The sequence below is a fragment of the Nanorana parkeri genome, unplaced genomic scaffold, assembly GCF_000935625.1.
Source record: "Nanorana parkeri isolate BGI_ZX_2015 unplaced genomic scaffold, ASM93562v1 scaffold680, whole genome shotgun sequence".
Taxonomy (NCBI): Eukaryota; Metazoa; Chordata; class Amphibia; order Anura; family Dicroglossidae; genus Nanorana; species Nanorana parkeri.
Window position 1 is genome coordinate 485,223 of NW_017306948.1, and position 19,285 is coordinate 504,507.

Here is a 19,285-nt window from a genome sequence, read left to right on the forward strand (position 1 = left end):
GCCGGGCCGTTCTGCCTCCACGCGCTCCCCGAGTGACGTCATGGGCGCCGCGGCTACATTGCCCTTCATCGTCCTGCTCAACACCGCAGTCATCACCCTCCCAGAGTCCAGTCATAACGGAGGACTCGATAACAGACTTAGCAGAGTGGAAGAATAGGTCACCAGCACTCCAAATAGTTAAAATGAATAAGTCCTTTTTATTGGACAATGGTGTCACAAAAATCAAAGCAGAGCTTATTCATTTTAACTATTTGGAGTGCTGGTGACCTATTCTTCCAATTGTATATTTTGCACGGTGCCATCCGTGGAGTTACTGCAAGCACCATCTTCATTTATTGGCCGGGACTGCTGAAAGGTGTGCGAAGAGTATCCTTACCAATTGCAGACTTAGCAGAGTGGCATTTTGCAGTTAGAGGGGGGATACTAAACGGAGGTGAATTGCGGCCGGGGACCGCTCCTTCTCAGCCTGAAGCCTCAGCTCTCCTAGCAGCACTGCCCACAAGACAGGACTGGCTGCAATTTTCCACTCAATTACAACAACTCCTTCGGTCTGAACTGAGGGAGGTGAAGGATTCTATCTCTACCCTCTCTAACAGGATTGATACCACTGCGGCGGCACATGATGCTCTTGAAAGCCGTGTGGCGCAATTGGAGTCTGCCAGGGCCGGCCAGGACCAATGTCTGAGGGACCTGATGTTTCACCAAGATGACCCGGAGAACAGAAGTAGGCGAAACAACATCAAGCTAAGAGGTATCCCAGAAGCCACCTCTAATGCAGAGCTGCAACATACAGTCAAATCCATTCTGAATCAAACTCTGGGCAGAGAACCCACCGCGGAGATAGAACTTGACCATGTTCATCGCATCCAACTACGTGCAGACGCTTCCATACCGAGAGATACCCTATGCAGGGTCCACTTCTATTCTGTTAAAGAGCAGATCTTGCGTAAAGCGTGGGAATCGGGCCCCTTCGACTTTGATGGCGCTTCCATTGAAATTCTTCCGGATCTATCGAGACGCACTCTGCAGATGCGATGGATCCTAAAACCCCTCCTGAAGAAGATCAGCTCCTCAGGAGCATCATACCGCTGGGGATACCCGTTTCACCTAATTATTTTGAAGAACGCATCCTCCTTGCTACTGCATGCACCCAGGCAACTTCCGGATCTCTTTGTTTTTCTGGACGCTGCACCAATTTCTGCTCCTGATTGGACAGCACCTGTACTACCTTTTGGTGGCCGTACCATCCTCATCCCTTACCCAGAGATCACGACCTGCAAGACCGAGATGGCTCCAGAGCCCTAATCAACCAGCTAGACCCGACCCCCACATAGGTTTCCTTCATCCCTGTCGGCTTCTGCCGGACAGACCCAGACAGGGAGTGAAGAAGTGACCAGATTTTGGTCTTAAGTTAGTGGTGTGTTATTGGTCCCATTTGGACTTTGTGAATCCTTTTCTTTTCTACACCTCTCTTTCTGCTCCCCCCCTTTCTACTGCCCTCCCTCCCCGTGACCATCCTAGAGGACATTCACTTCGGGGTTCTGGTCATATGGAATCTTGTTAAGAGATTACCTCTAAAATTACCTCTTCAGTGACCCGCTCCTAGCGCTACGATACTGCGCCCCTCTAAATAGACCAACATGGAAAACTTTAAGTTGGTGTCCTTCAATGTGAAGGGCCCAAACTCGCCAGAAAAACGAGCGGGTATACTTAATGAGCTAAAGAGGCTTTGTGCTGATATCGCCTTTATTCAAGAAACGCATTTCCAAACTGCTAAAGCACCCAGATTTTCAAATACCCGTTTCCCACTGAGCTACCACGCCACCACCACAGACTCCAAGACGAAGGGAGTATCAATTTTGTTCTCTCGAACAGCTAGATGGTGCTGTCATGCCCAGCTTTAAGACGAGAATGGCAGATACCTGTTTCTGAAGGGTGACTTGTGGGGTCGTAGGATTACGTTGGCGTCCTTCTACCTTCCTAATCATCGGCAAGTTCCATTCCTATATGCCTGTATGACTACACTACGAGAATTCCAAGAGGGGCCCCTGATTGTAGGGGGCGATTTCAATTTAGCACTAGACCCCATCCTAGATACATCTAAGGGAACCACTCACCTGTCCTATCCGAGCCTGCGTAGACTCAAACGGACGCTTCACTCCATGGGACTGGTTGATGCGTGGAGGGTTCACCACCCCACTGTAAAGGACTTTTCGTTCTACTCCCCTGTACAACACTCCTACTCCCGAATAGATCTCCTATTGGTCTCACAAGCTCTACTTCCTCTTGCTAAATCCTCTTCAATTGAGACCTCGGCCCTTTCAGACCACGCCCCGATATCCTTTAACCTATCCTTGAGCCCCGACAACTCTCGATCCTGGTCCTGGAGACTCAATGAAACACTTTTACAAGAGGGTCCTGTCTTAGATGACATCACAAAACATTTGCAGTTAATCTTTCAAGAAAACGAGAGCCCAGACGCTTCTCCACTAACGGTGTGGGAAACGCATAAATGTGTCCTTCGGGGATTCCTGATCCTGAAGGGTTCGGAACGGAAAAAAGCCTTGGTCTCTAAATCAAATGACTTACTGAGACAGATAAGGGAAATAGAGACTTTGCATAAGGAGTCTCTTGCGTGCTCCCTTTTAAGTAAGCTCACATCCCTACGATTGCAATTACTAGACTTGTCCCATAGTCGGGTTACCTCAGGACTGACCAAATTAAGACATGCCTTTTATGAATATGGCAACAAACCTGGGAAATTGCTGGCGAGGTCGCTCAGAAACAAGACACTTAAATCCTTTATCCCCCAGATTGTCACGAGTGATGGCCGTAAAAGCGTGCAGTCGTTGGAAATCGCTTCCTCCTTTCGGGACTTCTATGCGGCCCTCTATAATCTACGTGAGACCCCTCACGCAGCAGGACCGAATGCAAAACTAGAACACATTTTGGAATACCTGAAAGCCTCAGAGATCCCCCATATCCCAGCTGATGTTGCTGACAGATTAGACGCACCCATACAGGAATCAGAATGCCTAGCCGCAGTTAAAGCCCTGAAACTGGGCAAGGCTCCGGGTCCGGATGGCTATACCGCTAGATATTACAAGGCCTTTGCCCCAATCTTGGCACCCAAATTCACGCAAGCTTTCAACTCGATCAGAGAAGGACTCCCACAAGACACTTTAAGGGCCCTCATAACAGTGATTCCCAAGGACGGAAAGGACTTGACTTCTTGTTCCAATTATCATCCTATCTCGCTGCTGAACCTGGATCTGAAGCTGTTCACTAAAATTATTTTTCTTACACTGCTCCCAATACTGCCATCCCTGATTCATAGTGACCAAGTGGGTTTTACGCCAGGTAGAGAGGCGAAGGACAATACTACTAGGGTCCTTAATGCCATTCATCTGGCTAAAAGCCGCTCTATTCAATTGGGCCTACTGACCACAGATGCGGAAAAGGCTTTTGACCGGGTGGATTGCTCCTTTTTGCAGACTACACTGAGCTATGTGGGACTGGGCCCCTTCATGTAGATCTGGATACAAGCATTGTACTCCACACCATCCGCGGCGGTGAGAGCGAATGGTTCTACCTCCTCCTATTTTTCTTTATCCAATGGTACCCGGCAGGGTTGCCCGCTCTCCCCATTACTCTTCATACTGACTTTGGACCCCTCCTTTGTCATATTCGTAAAAACTGTGACATCAAGGGTATAGCAGTTGGAGGTACCACTCATATGGTTGCGGCTTTTGCCAACGACCTACTGTTTTTTGTCACCTCCCCTGAGACCACAATCCCAAATCTACTCAAAACACTCTACCAATATGGAGATCTTTCCAATTTTAAAATCAATTTCCCCAAATCTGCTATGCTCAATGTATCCATACCTCCACATCGGGTAACCAATATGACAGCCCACTGCCCATTCCCCTGGGTATCAGACCATATTCAATATCTGGGGGTCAAAATCACGCCTAGCTTAGATCACCTTTTCTCTGCCAACTTCCCGCCCTTGCTCAAGCTGGTTAGCAAAGATCTAAAGATGTGGACCCGCTCGTTTCATACCTGGTTTGGTAAGAATGCAGTCTTGAAAATGACTATACTCCCAACATTTTTGTATCTTTTCCAAACACTTCCCATACACGTCCCAACCCCCTTCCTCCAAACGATTCAAAAGGAATATTTACGCTTTCTATGGTCTCCTTCCCGCCCACGTCTCACCTACCACTCTCTACTGTTACCCATGGTGGTATGGCTTTTCCGGATCCCAATCTTTATTATAAGGCGGCCCATCTGGCAAGGATTGTGTCCTGGTGTAGAGACGCCCTATATAAACCTTGGATACCCATTGAACAACTATTCTCCCAGACTCCACTATGCTATCTCCCGTGGATGCCCCTCTCTGATATACGGGTCCAGTTGGCGCACCCCCTTATAGGTCCGACACTGAAGGCTTTCCACTCAGTAACAGGTCTGCTGGGCCAGAGTCGGGGGGCATCCAGAATGTCTCCAGTTTTGAATCATCCTGTTTGCCCTCTGAGTAGAGGAGACGTCCACTCCAAGAAACTGAGGGACATGGGGAAATGCAGATTGGACGCTTTTTTGATCAATGGCCGTCTGTGTTCCCGAGATGAACTAACCGCGCTTGTTGAACCACCCCTAGATCCCTAGAGATCGATGCAACTTCACCACTTTCTAGTGAGTATAGTCTCTGGACCCACTCTCCTCCCGCCACTTACGCTGTTCGACCGATTATGTCTTGAGAAAACTCCCTCTATTAATTCTCTATCCAGGGTCTACAAGCTACTCATAACTCCCGCTGACTCATACCGTGTTTCCCTAAGACCTACCCCGAAAATAAGACCTAGTGCTATCATCAGGGATTTCTGTAATATAAGACCTACCCCGAAAATAAGACCTAGTGCTATCATCAGGGATTTCTGTAATATAAGACCTACCCCGAAAATAAGACCTAGTGCTATCATCAGGGATTTCTGTAATATAAGACCTACCCCGAAAATAAGACCTAGTGCTATCATCAGGGATTTCTGTAATATAAGACCTACCCCGAAAATAAGACCTAGTGCTATCATCAGGGATTTCTGTAATATAAGACCTACCCCGAAAATAAGACCTAGTGCTATCATCAGGGATTTCTGTAATATAAGACCTACCCCGAAAATAAGACCTAGTGCTATCATCAGGGATTTCTGTAATATAAGACCTACCCCGAAAATAAGACCTAGTGCTATCATCAGGGATTTCTGTAATATAAGACCTACCCCGAAAATAAGACCTAGTGTCTTTTTTTGTGAAAAAAAAAATATAAGACACTGTCTTATTTTCGTGGAAACACGGTATGTGTCTCCATTTCTTCTTAAATGGGAACGAGACCTGCAGCTATCTCTATCGATGGAACGAAGGGCGGACTACCTATATTTCTCTCACAAAGCCTCCATTGCTTGTAAAACGCAGGAAGCTAACTACAAACTGCTCACACGCTGGTATAGGGTTCCCTCCATTCTGCATAGGATTTGGCCACACACTTCTAATCAATGCTGGCGTTGCAATGAGATGGAGGGCTCCTTGCTACACATCTTCTGGTCCTGCCCTCGCCTGGGAAAATTCTGGGCAGATGTACAAGCTATATGTAAGACACTGGCTGGGACTGATCTCCAGAATGACCCGGCTGCTATCCTTCTCCACTTGTCTGCCTTTTCAAGAAACAGGTATAAACGATCCTTGTTGATACACCTTCTGAATGCTGCTAAAATGTGCATCCCCTTGCTTTGGAAAACTACTACTGTTCCCACCATTGCAATGTGGATCTGGAAAGTACGGGAAACCGAGAGGATGGAGTGCATGACAGCCTCCTCACACCATCAGGAAGCTAAGTTCAATAAAAGATGGTTCGATTGGCACGAATACCTCATCTCCTCAGATTCTCCAGTGGTGCCATAGTGTAGCGCTTAGACTCCGTCAACTGCGTATACACTCCCCTGTCCTAACCTGAAGTTGAATGGTCTCTTCCCAACCCTCCCACTCCCTCCCCACCACCACTTACATAGCAGGAGTGGTTAACCTCTGTTAAATATGCCTTATTTCCATCTGAGATTAAAGTGACATTAAACCCTCAGATTTGTTAACATAAACCAATACTGTAATGTGCGCCTTACTGTAATCCATGGTAGTTTCCCTTCTCTTTGCCGCTCTTCCTTTTAAATCCTCATGTCTTCTCATGCTGGGGGAGAACTTCCCTTTGCAGCTGAGTGCCTCTTCCTGTAGTGCTGGCTCAGGTTGTGAACCTACACACAGACACCATGTAGCCATTCCAGAGACAAGGCAGTCTGCTGCAAAACAGAAGTTCTGCCCAGCATGAGAACAGATACAGATTTAAAAGGAAGAGCAGCAAAGAGAAGGGAAACAACCATGGATTACAGTAAGGCGCACATTACAGTATTGTTCTACGTTAAAAAATCTGAGGGTTTATTGTCACTTTAATGTATCATTCTTTGTTCAGACCAAGGGCAGCTCTGTGTCTGTTTTGCACTTGTCCTTCGATTTGACTTTAATACAGCGGCTACATTGTTCTTACAGATGTTGTACTTCTGCTGCTTGTGATTAAAATAAAGAATTTCAAAAAGAAAACATATCAAATGTTTAAACTGAGAAAATGGACCATTTTAAGAAAAAAATAAGGTAACTTTGGATTTGATGGCAGCAACACGTCTCAAAAAAGTTGGGACATGGCCATGTTTAGCACGATGTAGCATCCCTTCTACTTTGAGCAACACTCTGTAAGGCCTCATTCAGCCGGCATGTACAGCTCCGTGCACGGCCATATTGGGCAGCTCCCGGGAAGGACAGGTGCTGAGTGTGATTAGTACGCAGCCCCTGTCTTTCTCTATGGGACTACACAGCCAGACGCCGCATTACGCTCACCCCAAGTGCAGGTCCGTACGGGTGCAGGTGTTTCAGCTCGGACGCAGACAGGATACATCCTGTCAGCGTTCAAGTACGGACACCCGCACCCACACAGACGTGCAGAGCGGGTGAGCGTAGGGCGGCGTACTCCCATACAGAAGGACAGGCCGCTGCGTATAATCACACTCAGCACCTGTGCTTCCCGGGAGCTGCCTGGAACGGCCGTGCACACAGCATGGAACTGTACATGCCAGACAATTCTCGTGTGAATGAGGCCTAAATGTCCGGGAACTGAGGAGACCAGTTGCTGGAGTTCTGGGAGAGGAATGTTGTCCCATTCTTGCCTGATATAGGATTCTAACTGCTCAACAGTCCCGGGTCTTCTTTGTCGTATTTTTAATTTGAAGATGCGCCAAATATTTTCAATTGGTGAAAGGTCTGGACTGCAGGCAGGCCAGTTCAGCACCCGGACTCTTCTACCATGAAGTCATGCATCTAGTGTGATTTAGCATTGTCCTGAGGCAATATAAAAGGCCTTTCGAGAAAAAGACGTCATCCGGATGGGAGCATATGCTGCTCTAGAACCTGGGTATATCTTTCAGCATTGAGGGCGCCTTTTCAGATGTGCAAGCTGCCCATTCCATACGCACTAATGCACCCCCATACCATCAGAATTACAGACTTTTGAACTGGGTGCTGAAACAAACCAGAAGGTCCTTCTCCTCTTTAGTCTGGAGGACGTGGCACCCATAGTTGCCAAAAAGAATGTAAAATTATGATTTATCTGACCACAGAACAGTATTTCACTTTGTGACAGACCATTTTAAATGAGCTTTGGCCCAGAGAAGATGGCAGTGTTTCTGGATCATGTTCAGATATGGCTTCTTCTTTGCATGATAGAGCTTTAACTTGTGTTTTTGGATGGCGCGGTGAGCTCTGTCCACAGACAGTGATTTTCGGAGTGTTCCTGAGCCCATGCAGTAATGTCCATCACAGAATCATGCCTGTTTTTAATGCAGTACCATCTAAGGACCTGAAGATCGCGGACATCCAATATTGTGTTTTGGCCTTGTCCCTTGAACGGAGATTTCTCCAAATTCTGGGAATCTTTTGATATTATGTCCTGTAGATCAGCGGTCCCAGGAACGTTTTTAGCACCAGGGACCTGTTTCATGGAAGAACATTTTTCCACACATCGGGGACGGGACAGTTTTGGGATGATTCAAGCACATTTATTGTGCACTTTATTTCTATTATTATTACATTGGAATATATAATTAAATAATTATACAACTCACCATAATGCAGAATCAGTGGTAGCCCTCAGCTTGTTTTCCTGCTCTCAGGTGGCTAGTGCAGGCTCTCAGGTGACTAGTGTGGGCTCTTCAGGTGGTCAGTGGGGCTTTCAGGTGGCCAGTGCAGGCTTTCAGGTAGTCAGTGGGGCTCTCTGGTGGCCAGTGGAGCTCTCAGGTGGTCAGTGGGGCTCTGAGGTGGCCAGAACCGGCTTTCAGGTTGTCAATTAGGCTCTCGGGTGGCCAATGTGAGCTCTCGGGTGTTTAGTGGGGCTCTTTGGTAGCCAGTGCGGGTTTTCAGGTGGACAGTGCAGGCTCTTAGGTGGCCAGTGCGGGCTTTCAGGTGCCCAGTGCCGGCTCTCACTAGGGGTCCAGAGTCTCACTGGCAGCTGGGGGCGCAGCAAACGCGATTCTCTAATCTCTATATGCCTGATTAGAGGGCCGCCTCTGCTTTATTGTAGCCAGCCCGGATTGCCATCAGGCATACCAAGGCGGTTTGGGCCTATTTGCAGGGCTTCCAGCCCTGGTCTAGGAGACTGCCGGCAGCCGCGGCCCATTTTCTAACAGGCCACAGACCGCTACCCATCATGGCCTGGGGTTGGGGAACACTGCTGAAGATGACATAATGAAAGTATTTGCAATTTTACAATGAAGAACATTATTTTGACATTGTTGGACTATTTTTAGACACTTTTTACAGATTGGTGAACCTCGGCCCATCGTTACTTCTGGGACACTCTGACTCTCTAAGATGCTCTTTTTATACCAAATCATGATTCTGACCTATTGCCAAACAACCTAATTAGTTGCAAAATGTTCTTCCAGCTCTTCCTTGTTAGTACCATTCACTTTACCAGCTTTTTGTTATTGCGTCCCAACTTTTTTTGAGACGCATCGCTGCCGTCAATTACAAAATGTCCTTATTTTTTCCCCTAAAATAGTCAATTTTCTCAGATTAAACATTTGATATGTTTTCGATTGTGAATAAAATATGGGTTTATAAGATTTGCAAATCATTGCCTTCGGTTTTTATTAAGATTTTACACAGCGTCCCAACTTTTTTTGGGATTGGGTCTCTTCCGTATGCTACTATTGCATATTTATTTCATACAGCACAGGTATTTTTTAAAAATAACAAAACTTTATACAGAGAGTTGATTTGATGCCTTTTCTTTACATTTAATCACTTAGCAACAGTCACTGTGAATTATTGTTAGGCAACTATGCCGTCAGTTTCCATTTAGGGACACTTGCCCTCATCAAACATGGCGGCCAGAGACAACGGGTTGTTTGTTGCTGTGTTGACCCAGTAACAGTCTCGGCCGCCATTGTCGCCCTCGCGGGATAGCGAGTCTGCGTGTGTCCTTCGGCTTAGCTCGTGACCGCCCAAACCAGCACCATGTACTCCGGAGCCGGCCCTGGCCCGGGTGAGTTGGCTTCTCGTTGTTGTTCGAGGCCTCGGTGGAGGGAGGCGAGGGGGGGTTGGGTTGAGCTTCCCGCCGCCGGCTTTACTTTTCCCCGCAGGTTCTCCCCACCGTAACGGCCGCCGCGCGCGACATCCCGCGCCAGGAGCTTGGTCACGTGCCAGCCTGGTCTAAAGGGGAGCCGCGCGGGGCATGCCGGGAGCTCCCCACTGTTTAAAGGGGCCACGCTGTCCCCTGTGAGCACAACTGGGAGAAAGTGCTTGGAGTCCTGGGGAGAGGGGGAGGGCCAGGCCGGTGTTGCTGGGCTAGTGATCCCAACATTGTTCTTGTGATATCTGTTGTGTGTTTACATTGTGTGTTAATGGCCTTGGAAGCACAACACTTTTGCACAGTCTCTGCAAGTATCTATTGTACCTAATGGGAAGGTCAAAGCTGGCTGTTTGTGTGTTCAGTTGATGGTAAAGTGTGTAAATGCACAATGTTCCATCTTGAGCTGACCTTAAGGGCCCTGCCGTTGCCAACTGCTAGGGGAGCTTTGACTGGCTGGGTCCCAGGTCCCTTCTCCACTGCATGTGAACATAAGGGCCTTTGGCCTACATGAGAAGGGAGCATTATTATTATTATTATAATGGTTTATATAGAAACCAACAGTTTACATAGCATTTTACAAAATAAAGCACAGTACGGTTATGCAAGATACATGCTATGCAAGACATGTTGGTCCCTGTTCCTGAGAGCTTGCAATCTAAAAGGGAGGCCAAGTGATACATTGCTTATGCACACAGGTGTATAATACGCAGCGGTCAGATCTGTACTGCACACAGTTTTATATGGCTATGGATGTGCTACGGGCCTCTTGACCCAGGTTCCTTTTGGTTTACGTAGCCCAACGCTATGGGCCAAAACAAGAAGAAACTGGCACCGCTCTCCGATTTTGATCATATTTTATGTGGTAGCTTTGTAAATATTTATGTGTTTTACATGCTTATCGAGTTTGTGGACATTGCCATATGCACCATTGCCCTCTTAGACAAGTAAGCTCTGGTTCCCATCCTTGCAATCCCGCATCACACGAGATTGTGTGTTGCAATGTTAGGGAGCCACGGTTGCAGTTATTTCTTAATTGCACTTGGCCTTCCCATGTACGATGTGGTTTTTTAAAAGGCGCGTGCGTGTGATTTAGCCCCAGTAGTGTGGCCTATTAATATGAATGGGCTGCCCTACTGCAATGCATCTGTAAAGTCGTATCGCATATATATGAACGGGAGGCTAAGAGAGGACTGATCACCAATGTAAAGAGGGGGTACATATACAAATATATTTGGTCTTATACTGACCGGCCTGTATAAGAGGGCATTTCTCCACCAAGCAATGTGGATAAACAATGCAATTATCACTGCATACATTTCTTTACTGGGCTTACAGTGACCCTAAACTCAAAAGTTACATCTTAAAAATACATTGAAGTACCTCAACTATTAACATAAAAATTTATCTTATTTGTGTATCACTCGGCTGTAGATCCTCAAATCAAAGTAGTCACCGCTCCAAGCTCGCTCCTGTGATGGACTACAATCTCATGTTTAGTTTACTAATTTGTATTGAGATTGTAGTCCATCCCGGGAGCAAGCTTGGAGCGGTGACTACTTTGATTTGAGGATCTACAGCCGAGTGATACACAAATAAGATACATTGTTGTTCATAGTTCAGGTAGTTAAATGTTTTTTTTTTTAAGATTCAACTGCTGAGTTTAGTGTCACTTTAGTTATCCAATTTAATATTATTACTGAAAATAATTTTTTTTAGAGCAACCCTGGGTTTAAATACACCAAGCATTAGTTCCGGACATTCCTTAATCTTCTTTATTCATTCTCTTTTAACTTACACTAATGCTTGTTAAATCTATCCGGCAATGTCCATTTACTCTTTACGCATGTAAGCATTTGTATAAACATTTACATGGCTACCACTAAAGAACAGTCAACATCGGACTGTAAGCTGTGGGTGCAGTAATTGCAGGGGTTCCCGGAGACCAACATTATTCCAATGGTTTCTCTATGTTAAACAGGTTGAGAGAGGCTGCAATAAGTGGTTTATGTTGGCCCCTTTTTTATCAAATTTAAAAAAAAAGTTTGTTGTAAAATCCGAAAGTTGAGATCAGGACTGGACAGATCCCAGGAGCTAGGTCGCCAATGCCCCTTAAACATTATACGGTAGCTGGGGCGTAACTAGTTTCTCTAGTTGTTGTCCATGGAGCTCCCAAAATAAACCCTGCTGGCTCCTGAATGCCATATTTGTCCACTCCTGGTTTAGGTAGGTCCTCAAGTAAATCTAAAAGCTTGCACACGTGTTGCAGTCTGATAAGGCTATCAAAAATGAAATCTTCAACAATGATACCGATTAAAAACGCACTTTAGAGTAGCTTACACCCTAGGGAATATCTTGCTTTTAGCAATACATTAATAATAGTGCAGTGCTTAAACAGTAATTCCAGTTTCCCTCAAAAATGAAATTGGCCCCCCCTACTAGTCATACCATTGGGGGGAACCACCATTGTCCCAACACCTAACCTACCCCCTTTGCAGCCTGGTGCGTTTTATAATGGGTATATGCAATAATGCTTGCAAATGGTGAGCGCTCATTGGTCAGCGCGGTCACCTGACCAATGAGAAGCGCTTCTTAGGAAGGTATTTTGTCGCAAAGTAACAAAATACCACTAAAAGCAGTGCAAATGTTCTACCACCTTGTGATTGGAAAACACATGAATAGTGTTTGGGTAACCATGGGCATTCAAAATATTTGTACACTGAAAAATATATTTATAAGCCCTACATTAATATTTATGCATTCCTAAAGGTTGAGTTAGAAAAAGAAAGCTATGCAACCTATTCAATCTGTGTTCAAGTAGGAAGGCTCATGTACTACATAGTTGTTAGTATACATCAAGGTTGTAAAGATTGTAAAGTCTGATTGCAAGGTCTATGACCAGCTTAACACTCCCCAAAAGCAAGGAAGAAAACTTGAACTCCTATTATGCACATTTAGTACTTGGAGCATTTGCAAACCAAGTGAAGATAAAAAGGTAATCAATAGTATAAACAAAGTTGACTGTGTTGCTGCCGCCTTGCCTAAGGGCTTGTGCAGACGTGTGTTGTTGATGAACACCGCCTTTAACATTTAGAAATGTTAGAAAACGAAACGCTAAGGCTGCATTTGATGTTTTTTGCCTGTAATTTGAACCAGCCTCTATAGGCCCGGCTGCATCCAAAGAGACACAATGCAGGTCAAACACAGTCATTAAAAGTAAGGGCCTGACGCACCATAATGCAGTGCAATGCATGTGTGTGCGGTGAGTTAGTCAGCTCAATCACTATGAATGGCCTGTCAAAGCACCTCAACTCTTAGAAAATTGGGTCCAGCACAATTGTTTCAGTTCAGGGCAAGACAGTGTGTCAGATGTGTTGCAGCATGCTGTAGATGTGCATTGAGGTGCAATTAACCCCAAAGCACGTCTAAAGTATTTTGGTTTAAACAAGCCTTAAATTGAAACATGCAGAAAATCATCGCCCCTCAACATTCTCCCGATCCAACAGTTTTTGGCTAGATTGCCGTTGTTTATGGGGGACCCTGTATGTCCCTCTCAAGATAGAATGATCAGGTTAGAAACTGTCAGATTGTTGTGGTTTTTCTCAAGAGGAACTGGTTCCTGGACTGTAACACCCTTACATCCTCTGTTGACTTAGCTGGAAACCTCAAAACACCATAGTGTACATTTGTATGGAATTCAGGAGCCATCTCTATTGACAACCACTAGGGAAGCGTCAAAAGTTAAGTGCCAGCTGTAATTTTTTTAGGAGGCATAGCCACCAACTCTTATTTTTGGGCATGAGCTATGGCATAGCTATGGTGTTGTGCTCATACATCAGTGTTGTACAAAAGGGAATGTATAGGGGCTGTAACAGGGATTACGTGTACATGTGTTGGTTGCAGTACAAACTAGTTTCTCTGACCATTTGGGTGTAAATGGTTTAACAGAACAGACACCATTGTTTCTTTGATTAAACAAATGCCTTCTTTTGGTGAGCCTGTTTATAGTGTAAGTAGATGGAGGTGTTAAGTGTGTGGTTTGTTTATACTTGTGGTAACGTATGATGTTCTTTACTGGCCAGTATTGTATTGAAATATCCCGGTATTCCAAGCGAAATATCACCACACTGGCAGAGGTGTGAAACACACTAGCCATCCATTGAATTGTTCTGTTTTTAGGCTAGTGTGAACAGGCCTCTAGTTTTTCCTCTTACCATAGATGATCAATAGGATTCAGATCAGGGCTCACAGAAGGTCACTTCAAAATAATATTGTGTTTTGTTCTTAGCCATCTTTGTGTGCTTTTAGCTGTGTTTTGGGTCATCATCCTGATGCATGACCCATGACTTGACTGAGTTTCATGGCACTGGAAAGTAAATTTCCCTCTAGAATTGATAGCCAACAAGCCAGAAGTATTTTGATTTGTCAATATGCTTTGTAGTAAATTCCAGTCTACAGAAAGACTTAAATAGGGCATTTCCCCTGACCCAATTGGATCATAGCCTTCATCTTGCCTATCGATCATCTATGTTGAATAAATATCAAGAGCTCAACCACAGATTTGTGACTCGCTGGCATATAACTCCTGGTTCTGCTTTCTCTCATGGTTCCTGGAACTGCGGAAACATGCTGGTGCTGCGGGACCTCCCCAGGAATCATTTTCACCCCTAAGGGAATTGACATATTTATGATGCCTCAGCTTGCCTCCTACAGCTTAACCTGATATCCAAAACTAGGTATGGGGAACACCTGACTGCCCTCCTATTAATCAAAGCCAAAGTGTGTATCCCTGCTCTTTGGAAACAACAATGCACCCCGCCACAATGACTCTTAACGACCCCTGATGTCTCCATAAAGAGGACACCTGTCACTGTAACTTGATATTACATAGGGGGCTTCTAAAGGTGCCCATACACCTTACGATAATCGTATGCGATCGACTTTTCGTACGACAATCGTGAAGTGTGAATAGAGTGCCCGACCGATAGTACTGTACAATCCTACGACTTTTGACGGTCAAGCATGTTTGAAAACTTTGGTTGATCGTACGATGTTCGCATGGTTGGTGACGTTTCCGTCCGTCAAAAGTCGTACGATTAACACTGCGCATGCGCAAACGAAAACAATTGCGGTCAATTACCGCAAGTCGTCCAGGTGTTTTTTTCTAACTACCGCTGATTGAACCTTGCGATAATCGGGGCAGGATGGGGCTGTCGTACGAAAATCGTACGACGGTTCGATCATCAGACGAAAAGTTTAGTCCGATAATCGTAAGGTGTATGGGCACCTTTAGCCCCCTATTTGATGACCATAAAGTTCTGTAAAATAAAAGCTACACCTAGGGAAAAAAACCACAAAAAATATTAAAGTCCCCTGCCCCCCCACATACACACGCAAACATACATCGGGTGCGCCTACGTGCGAAAATGACACTTGCGCTGCACTTGTTACATATCGCTGCAAATGCCAAAAGTGCAAGCAAAAATTTTAGGGCAATCAATCACTGTTAACCCTAAACTAATGAGTGATAAACGTTTTTAAAGCGTCACCTATGGCCAGTGTTGGGTAGTGTAGTTTTGACGGCATCTTTTTATATATTTAAAAAAAAAAATTGGGTAATGTTTCATAACATAAGGTAGCGCAAACCGTTTTGTTTTTTTCCAAACATTCGGTACTTTTACATCTATATAGTAAAAAATAAAAACCCCAGTGGTGATTAAATACCACCAAAAGAAAGCTCTGTGGGGGTAATTTATCAAAACTGGAGAAGACAAAATTTGGAGCATCTGTGCATGGCAATCAATCGGCTTTTCCTTCATGATCAAATTTTAACTGAACAAACTAAAGAGAAAAGCTGATTGGTTGACGTGGGCAATTGCTCTACATTTTGTCTGCTCCAGTTTTGATAAATTCCCCTCATTGTCCCCAAAAAAATAGTATAAAATGTATTTCAGGTACAGCGTTCCCTGACTGAATACATTTAGTCAGGGAACGCTGAATACTGAAAAATTGCATGGCCAGGAAGTGGGTTCACACTCTGATCAGCAAGTGTTAATACTTGCTTGGACCCCCGCTTGTACCGTATTTCAATTTGTATCATTGACCATTGTATGTTCTCTGTGCTTTAAAATAAAGAATATTAAACCATAAAAAATCTTTTTTTTTTTGTCGGCAGTGGAATCCTCCTGGTTCTCATTTGAGCTCACCGTTGCTCAAAAATGACATCTGGTGTAATCAGACACTGATTGGCTTTGGAGTTCAATGTGCATCTCTTTGGAAGTTTTCCTTGGCTCTTTGTCTGCCATTCACACCATCCTTCTGTTCAATCCAGGGTCAATTTTATTCTTATGGACCTTAAACTTCCTAGTATTTGCAATTGTAGACACAGAACATCAAGCTGCTTGGCCATCGTCTTGCACCCTTTTGACATGTTGGTCTATCATCTCTGTTCTGATCCCTCTAGACAACTCTCTCCTTTGTTTTCTGTGGTGCACATGATACCAAACAGCAGAATGACTACTGTTGGACACTTAAATAGGCTGACTAGGTAATAGCTTTAAGACGTATGATACCAACAGAAAGGTTTGAAATATTGCTTGGATCCAATTTATAATTTTTTCTAGTGGTAGCCACCGCTCCAAGCTCGCTCCTGTGATGGACTACAATCTCAATACAAATCAGCAGGGCTTGAAAAATGTTAGGGTGTCTCACCAGTCAGTCAAAAATGTCACCAGTCAGCATGACTGGACTATAGCATTGCAATTTATGTTAACATTTTTTGGGGACAGATAGAGCTTTCTTTTGGAGCTATATAAATATATAATCACCACGGGGGGTATTTATTTTTTTACTATATAATGAAAAAAGTACCTTTTTTTTTTTTTTTTTTTTTTTTTTTTTTTTAAATGTAAAAAAAAAAGTTTCCCTATGTTATGTTAAACATTTATTCTTACCCATATTTTTGGTAAAACATAAAAGTCGGGATCACGGCCGTTAAATAGACAGCGAACATGTCAAGCCTTAAAATTGCGTGCACCTGCAAAATCTAGGGACCCCCAGAGAAGCTGATGAAGCAGAGATCGGCTTCATCAGCTTCTGTAGCTGGAGAGTGACAGTGAATGCAGAAAGTGATGTAATATACATCACTTCCTGCATTCGGGGACTGAGAGGAGTTCACAGGGAGACCGTATACTGAGCGTGATCTGTCTCAGAGCCGTGCCGGGCCCGGCCGCATCGGGCACAGCGGATCTCGGGACCGGCAACGGCAGTGACAGCTGCTGCTAATACAAGCGATCGAGCGTCTTTAGAGACGCCCGATCGCTTGGGTGTAAAGCTCCCGGCCGGCCGTGTAATTACAACGGCCGGCCAGTAACCTGCTCCTCGGGCTCCACCGTCCTCTCGTCGCAGACGAGTGGATTTTTCAAGCCCTGCAAATGAGTATCCTTTTATGTGAGATTGTAGTCCATCACAGGAGAGAGCTTGGAGGGGTGACTACTTTACAACACACAGGGACCATGGGGAACAAAAGTAGCCACCCTCCAGAAGGAAGGTGTCAGCACCAATTCAGAGATGATTTGAGGATCTACAGCCGAGTGATACACAAGATGCATTTTTGTTCATATTTAAGCTACTCGAATGTATTTTTAGGTACTGATTTCGGTGTCTCTTTTGGTGTCAGTGGGTGTTGGTAAAAAAAAAAATGGCTTCACTTCACAGTAAAAATACATGAGTACGCTCTTCAAATGCTTTCTCAGCTTTATAAAAATCAATCTTTATTCTTTGTAGTGCAGTACAAGATGGTTAGATGCGTCTTTTTTTTTTTTCTTGATACATGTGACTGTTTTGTGTAGCATTTCTTCATCTCTACTGTGTAAAGCAGGAGAATTTGGCAGCATCACCCCGTTTTGTCCAAAGAATATTGTCCTCGGAGGAGGTTAGATTGTCTTGTACTTCACACAGCAGGCTTTGTGAGGGTGGCTGGGATTCTGGAGTTTATGAGAATAGATGCCAAATATGGCTGTGGGTTTTCATTCACAAGCCTTTTCATTCACAAGCCTATCTGCTCTCAATGCTTTTTTTTTCTTAAGTAGTTTTGGGTTTATTTTGACAATGGTAGCTGTGCTTGTTCCAGGTTTGTTATTTAAGCTGTTGGCTCCCGATTTTGACACCATTATACTATTGGCTTGCTTTTCTGCTACTAACTTCTAAGTGGAAAAAAGAAGCAATCGCCAATTGAAACACCCCTCATTTGATGGTGGTATTTAGACCAGACCTAAAAGGGGACACCTCCATTTGGCACGGGCCTACTGCTGCCGGTGAGGGTGGGCAGGAGGGCTGTCTTTGACCCGGCAATTACCTTTTTTATGTATTTACTAGTGAAGTGTCGATTTACAGAGTATTTGGGAGAGGACTCGTGCTCTCACAAATGCTCCGATACTCCCCCCCGATACCAGAACTTCTGGTCAGGGGGAGAGCTCCTCTGACCGGCAATTCTGCGAGGGAACATGGAGCCGGCAATCAGCTTTTTGCTGGCCATGCATGGAGTTGGCTTCCAAGTCAATCGGGAAGCTGGGTGGTGGGTAATGACCAGTATCTGTATTTGGTATCGGGGAGTACCGAACGATCAATATCTGTACCCAATACCGGAAAACCAGTATCAGTGCATCACTATTATTTGCAATTAACATGAATTTAAAGTGCATGTAAAGCATTTTTAAATGTGCATATTTCCTCTTCCATCTTGGGGCTTGTGACGTTGGCCTTGGTTTGACATACTTTGGAGACTATTATGAGATCATCCACAATTCATTGACGGGTGCATCTAATTACAGAAGCAGGAAGTGACATTTCGTCATATTGCATTGAAATATTTTTTTATTTTTTTTTACTGATATTTAGAACATTTTAGAGCAGCTAAAGTTTTTTTAAATGGAAAGGTCCTTTAATTGAATGACAAAATGGCTTGTGTGACAATTATATACACTATATTGATTCATTTTTTTTAGGATTTTTTTTTCGTTTTTTTCATCTTTGTCTAAAGTGCAGTCACCCTTTAAGTTTATCCTGACTTGTTAGAATTGTTAAATAAAAATAACATTTACAATTTCTACTTGAGCAATAAGTTGTGCTTCTGGAAATAGACAAGTAGTTGTATGGAGGTTTTACAGTAGTTAACACTGACAGGATATACAGAATGTGGTGAGGAAAGGAGGACGGACTTGTGGTTTGTGTGGGCTCATGACTGTGTCAGATAAGATACAGATAAATGTGATTTAGGTGTATTTGTTATCAGGGTAAAACGTACCTAAACACAAGAACAAAAATGTTACATTTTGCAACTTACCAGAGTTGACTAGAATTGGCGTTGTGGGTGGCGCTCTTAGCTGTAGTGACTGAATTTGTGTCAGTCTATAAGCGTTGTGAATTAGCCTTTAAAGAACTCTGGTTAAAAATTTGATTAACCCTTGTAGTGGGGCTACTCCTGCACTGCAAGGTATAAGTGCTCGTTTCTGCCTAGGGTCAAAAATAGTGACTCACCCGAACCTCTGAGACGGCCGA

General features: G+C 44.4%; 1 protein-coding gene across 1 annotated transcript in view; it reads left to right on the forward strand.

The window, feature by feature from the left end:
• Positions 1-9,541: 9,541 nt before the first annotated feature.
• Positions 9,542-19,285, forward strand: part of AGO2 (argonaute 2, RISC catalytic component) — a 61,627-nt gene continuing 51,883 nt past the window's right edge. The window contains exon 1 of the mRNA XM_018563609.1: positions 9,542-9,637. Coding sequence (XP_018419111.1) covers positions 9,616-9,637 — 22 coding nt within the window. The 5' untranslated portion in view covers positions 9,542-9,615. The remainder of the gene's footprint in view (positions 9,638-19,285) is intronic.